The sequence below is a fragment of the Dendrobium catenatum genome, unplaced genomic scaffold, assembly GCF_001605985.2.
Source record: "Dendrobium catenatum unplaced genomic scaffold, ASM160598v2 fragScaff_scaffold_193, whole genome shotgun sequence".
Taxonomy (NCBI): domain Eukaryota; kingdom Viridiplantae; phylum Streptophyta; class Magnoliopsida; order Asparagales; family Orchidaceae; genus Dendrobium; species Dendrobium catenatum.
In genome coordinates, this window is record NW_021318655.1 from 180,041 (window position 1) to 185,762 (window position 5,722).

Genomic DNA, 5,722 nt, shown 5'->3' on the forward strand with positions numbered 1-5,722 from the left:
GGTTGTGTTACCGTTCCGGTAACATTGTGACGTTGGAGGGCTATTAGCCCAACAGAGTGGCCAGACAGTTTGGGTACTCTCAAGCTACAGCTTTTGACAATCGGCCAGTTGTTCCTTGAGTTACAGATGTTTTACGCATGGAGACTGTACCGCAGGAGACCCGTTTCTTCACAGCAGTAGTGACGTGGCTGCACTTGCTCAGGCTTGGCACCGGGTCTAGTTTTCTTCTAGCTCAGACATCCAGTTGTACCGGCATTAGTTTGACGCGGCTGACTTGAGTGTGTTTGTCCTTTGTTCCTTCTCTGGAGCACGGAGCTAAGAGATACGAGAGCAGAGTATACGATCTCAGGTTGCCGAGGGGACAGAGATCCTGCAGGGGTTTTTCGGACGCTACTTTTGAGAGAGGTACTTTTTCACCCGTCCCTTTTTTATCATTTATTAATTTGATTAAATATTTATTGCTTAATTTGCTCTTGATATAGGGACAGATACTGAGGCCCATACTACTGCTGGGGTCGTAGTTCCCTCTCCGGTGAGAGCTCCAGATGTGGCACCCGAGCTACCTCGTGCTGAGACTACCAGGCCTTCGCGTAGACGTGCCGGCTCCCAGCGTACTTCATCTTCTCAGATGTATATGGACATTCACACTTTACTTGGGGACTCCGACGAGAGTTCACAGAGACCATGGAGATCAGACTTTACTAGCTATAGTATGCTGGACCCTCTGGACGACTTCTCTTTTCTGGTGTACCCTTACGGGTCTTTCTATCACGGGGAGTCTTCAGGAGCTGGCACAGGCTCACTTTCAGAGTTTCTTGAGACACTGTCATACTTACCAGCGTCCTTAGACTTAGTACCTACAGGGTTTTCTTTCTTTCCTGAGTGTACCCAAACTGATGCTGCAGGCCCTTCTTCTGTTCCTGCTGGTTACTCCCCTGACTCTGCGAGCTCCTCAGCAGGTAAGCATCTGTCTTAAGTTTGTTCATTTTAATGCATTATAATATTATATGTTATCATATTGATTGCTTGTCATTCTTCGTGCAGTGCCTGGGGGGGCTGACTATACTTCAAAGATTTTCAGCCACGTTCCTTTACTCCCATATTCTATGAGCGCTAACAGGTGCAACCACGCTAGAGAGATTTTACAGGATCTGATCTGCAGTATTGATCCCGGGTCTCCAGAGTCCTAGGATAGGTTCACTTTTTATGCCGACCAGTCCCTCAGCTTTCTTGCCAGTCTCAGGATGGATAGTTCTGAGTTAGTTGGTTGGTAGGTACTTTATCACGAGGCAGAGGCTTTCGTTAGACGATTGAGGGCTTTTGCCACCCTACGGCCCGGTACTACACTCCCAAAGCTAGAGCATAGACTTTTCTGATGACGGGCGGCAGCTGATGTCGCCCATGACTAGTTCGACAGGAGTGCAGCGGCACTGAGGCGACACGGTGAGAGTTCTTCGAAGATGGGTGCTGAGATAACAGATATTACAGCTCGCGTGAGGGGTCTCTGGAGGGACATCAAGGAGGCGATGTCCAAAAAGACTGATGTAGAGGTGAGGCATAGTCAGCGTGATCGTCTCACTAGGAGGGAGTAGCATTGCCACCATACTTTGCACCAGGCGATGGTGGATGCCGAGACCGCTTTAGTACAGGCAGAAGAGGAGTTTCACAGTGTAGAGATAGAGTTCTAGTCTTTGTCAGAGTTCTAAAGTCTCGTATCTCTTGACCTATCTCCCTCTTTTCTTATACTCTGTAGCGTCTGTACTCATGCAGTTCCTTTAGTATCCCGGTACTTGTACCTTATGATGATTATTGTATACATATATGGAGGTTTTTTTTTAAAGCATTTCTTCTCTTTCTTTTTTTTTTTGTTCTCTGAGTTGTACTGAGCGGTGTGTTGGAGTTATACTCCGAGCTTGAGTTCTAGACATGTATTGTTGGTGTCACTGGGGATTTTAAATATTTATTTGGAGATCTTGGCATGCGGTGAGATGTCGATCCAAATAAATATTTAAAATGCCTCCAGCCTCTAAGGATTGTTGTAAGCAGTGTCGCTTCAGCCATTAGTTGAAATCAGTAGCCATTAGATTTAGCTCAAATTCCAAATTTTGGCTCTTTCTGTCGTATGCTTTGTGCGATGGACCTAACAAAAGATTTGTGAGTTCTTGGATTCAGTTGATAGTACCAAATGTGGGTAGTATCTTAATCCTTAATCACTTGGGAAGACTTTTAATCTGAGTCACTTGAGTTCATCAGATTAGGAGAGCTAAGATTAAGTAGCTCTTTATCTTCTATTTGCTGAAATGGGGTCCCTCTACTGCGGCCTTTCTTATGGCGTGTTGAGTAGACAGAACTGCCAGCGATCCGGCCATATTTGGGCATGTTGGATCCGGCCTTTTACACCCATTCAGGCTTCAGACTCGAACTATGGGAAATGTGCTCCCTGATACTGAATCTTCTGAAGTTGGTAGATTTGAAGTCATCTTTTGTGGTTGAAGACTTGAAATCTACGTACATTTAGTAGGTGTTCGAGATTACTCTTGTCCATTGGAATTCCGATTCTCTGGTCAATTAGGATTCTTGTAGACTATGACTCCTAGAACACGTTGAGTCAAATCAGCCTTCGTTCTTCCTGTAGTCCCTACTGATGGGTTAACGAAGTGGGGGTTCCACTACTACGGCCTTTCTTATGGCGTATTTAGTAGATAGAGCTGCCAAAGATATGGTCATATTTGGACGTGTTAGATCCGGCCTTTTATATTTGGACGTGTTAGATCCAGCCGTTTACACCCATTCGAACATTAAGTTTCAGGCTGTTGAAAAAAAACTTCAAACTTTTCTGGCTCAATTTGTTGGAGCGTATGTTCACAAAAATCTTCATTTTTGACTTTTGAAATCTTAGTACACTTGGGAGGAGAGATGTCTCAAATTACAGGGAAAATTAATCACATGTACATTGATAATAGAAGTTATCACATCCTGATTTAAAGGGATATTTGTAGTCGATGATTTTAAATATTTATTCAGGGATCTCGGCACGCAGCGTGATGTCGACCCGAATAAATATATAAAAATATTTCCCCCCTTTTTTTTGCAAAATTGACATTCCAAAGTTTTAAATATTTATTTGGGGATCTCGGCACGCAACTCAATATCGACCTGAATAAATATTTAAAATGCCTCCAATTTTTTTTTTTACAAAATTGACATTTCTGATTTTTAAATATTTATTCAGGGATCTCGGCACGCAGCGCGATGTCGACCCGAATAAATATTTAAAATGCCCCTAGTTTTTTTTTTTTTACAATATTAACATTCCTGAGTTTTAAATATTTATTCTGGGATCTCGGCACACAGCGCGATGTTGACACGAATAAATATTTAAAATGCCCCCAGTTTTTTTCTTCGAAATACATTCTTGTGTCACAAGAGAATTTTGAAATATATATGTTATACATATGCTAGTGGGCATTTGTTAGATACACAACAGAATTTTAAATATATATTGATTCCTATACATTATACTTCTTTAAGTATCGGCCATTAATTGGGGGCATAGGCCTTTGACCCTCCAGGTCAATCAATTGATAAGTTCCTCCTAGGTACACCTTCTCAATGACGAACGAGCCTTCCTAATTGGACACAAATTTTCCACCAATTTTTCAGTGTGGGATGATTGGCCTTCTCAGCACCAGGACCAATTCCCCTTCTTGAAATGCTCGATTACGTACCATCCGATCAAATGACTTCGTCATCCTTGCCCGATAGATCTCTAAGTTCTGTTGAGCTAGTAGTCTGACTTCATCAAGCGCATCGAGTTCTTCCGTTCTCAGTCGAGCATTTTGCTCCTGAGTTAGATCGTACTGAATAGCCACGCGAAGTGATGGCAGTTCGATTTCCAATGGTAGTACAGCTTCAACCCCGAACATTAGTGAGTAGGGGGTGGTTTTAGTCAACGTTTTATAAGTAGTACGATACGCCCATAATGCCTCCACCATTTTAGTGTGCCACTCTCTTTTATTTTTGGTGAGGATCTTCTTTAACAGTTTCACCAGCGTCTTGTTAAAGGCCTCTGCCAAGCCATTAGCCCTTGGATTATATATCGATGAATATCTCCAATAGATCTTGTGTCGTTCGACGAATTTGAATATTTTGGTGCTCTTGAATGCTGTGCCGTTGTCTGAAATTACATGACGAGGTACACCAAATCTGTAGATAATATTATGGGTGAAGAAGTTAATCACATGCTCGGACGTGACTTCCTTGAAGGGAGCTGCTTCTGCCCATTTATAAAAAATAGTTTGTTGCTGCTAGAATGAAACGGTGCCCAACCGAAGATGGTGGATCTATCAGTCCAATTATATCAGTTCCCCAACATTCGAATGGCCAGAAAGCTATTATTGGGTGCAGTGGATTTGGTGGCTGATGAATAGCATCACCGTGAATCTGACACTCATGGCACCTCTTAGCGTGATTAATGCAATCTGTCACCATTGTTGGCCAATAGTAACCCATTCTTTTAATTTTAGCAGCCATTTTAGGACCTGACTGATGTGCACCACAAAGTCCTTCGTGAACTTCTGTTACTACTTTATCAGCTTCTTTGGTCCCTAGGCACCTTAGACACATCTGATCAAAAGCCCGTCGATACACGTGTCGTTGACAAATGCATATCGCAGTGCCTTTTCTAAATTTGTGCGGCCATAGATTTTTCTGTCGGGAGTTTATTTTCTTTGAAGTAGTCAATGAATGACTGTCTCCAATTATTTTCGACTTCAATATCTAAACAATGCCACCATGATTTTGAGGCTTGACTAGCTTTACGTCTCTTGGCCATATGATATTCTTCCGGATAATTTTCCATAACAATCTGATGGAGGGATTGAGGCTCAACTAGAATTATATCCTGCTTACCTGGATTTGGTATCTCTTCTGCCATCGGGAATTATAGCAGAGCAGGCTCCAAGATTCGACGGTTATAAACTCCATTGAATATAGGCATCTCCTTATTGGTATTTGCCATCTCCTTTACAAATTTGGCCAAACAATCTGCTTTCCCATTCTACCCTCTAGGAACTCAAGCTATTTCAACATTTGGCACCTATTTTAGGAGTTCAAGTGTTCGCCTGTGATAATGAGCCAACTCAAGCTTGTAAATCTTATAAACCCCCAGGACTTGATTTATTACAAGTTGAGAGTCGCCAAAAATTTAGAGATTTTGGATTCTAACATCAATAGAAATCTCCAATCCCATAATTAAAGCTTCATACTCAGCTACATTGTTGGTTTGGGATTCAGTTAAACTTAATGAAAATCTTATTATGCCTCCTTCTGGTGCGATGAAAACTAGGCCGACGCCAGCTTGGGCTCTAGCAAGATTTGGAGGTCGGGTAGCTTTAACTGATGATGCTCCATCAAAATACATCTACTAAAATGGCACTTTCTCATTTTCCTCAACTTGCATGATTTGTTCGTCGGGAAAATCGTCATTAAGCAGGGAGTCTGCCGGGATAGGATGTGCGGCAAGAAAGTCTGCCAAAGCTTGTCCCTTCACCGCCTTTTGTGTCAGGTGCATGATATCAAACTGCAATAATAATACTGTCCACATGGCCAGATGACCTATCAATGCTTGTCTTGTCATCAAGAACTTCAGTGGATCAATCTTCGATATCAGCGTGATCTTATGAGACAGCATGTAGTGGCGGAGCTTCTGAACTGCGAAGAT

General features: G+C 42.4%; 1 protein-coding gene across 1 annotated transcript; it reads right to left on the bottom strand.

Moving 5' to 3' along the window:
* Window positions 1–1,355: 1,355 nt before the first annotated feature.
* On the bottom strand, window positions 1,356–4,936 carry LOC110112261. The gene is made up of 4 exons (XM_020844419.2): window positions 4,912–4,936; window positions 3,729–4,276; window positions 3,523–3,629; window positions 1,356–1,638 (listed from the first exon to the last, which is right to left on the bottom strand). The coding sequence occupies exons 1-4, from the start codon at window positions 4,934–4,936 to the stop codon at window positions 1,356–1,358; spliced, it is 963 nt and encodes a 320-aa protein (XP_020700078.2).
* Window positions 4,937–5,722: the final 786 nt, after the last annotated feature.

Coding starts and splice junctions, on each gene's coding strand:
- LOC110112261 (XM_020844419.2), bottom strand. CDS start 4,936: ATGGCAGAAGAGATACCAAATCCAG. Junction 3,630..3,728: donor CGAAGTCATTTGATCGGATG/GTACGTAATCGA, acceptor GTGTCCAATTAG/GAAGGCTCGTTCGTCATTGA. Junction 1,639..3,522: donor AATGGCCGATACTTAAAGAA/GTATAATGTATA, acceptor CCTGTACTAAAG/CGGTCTCGGCATCCACCATC.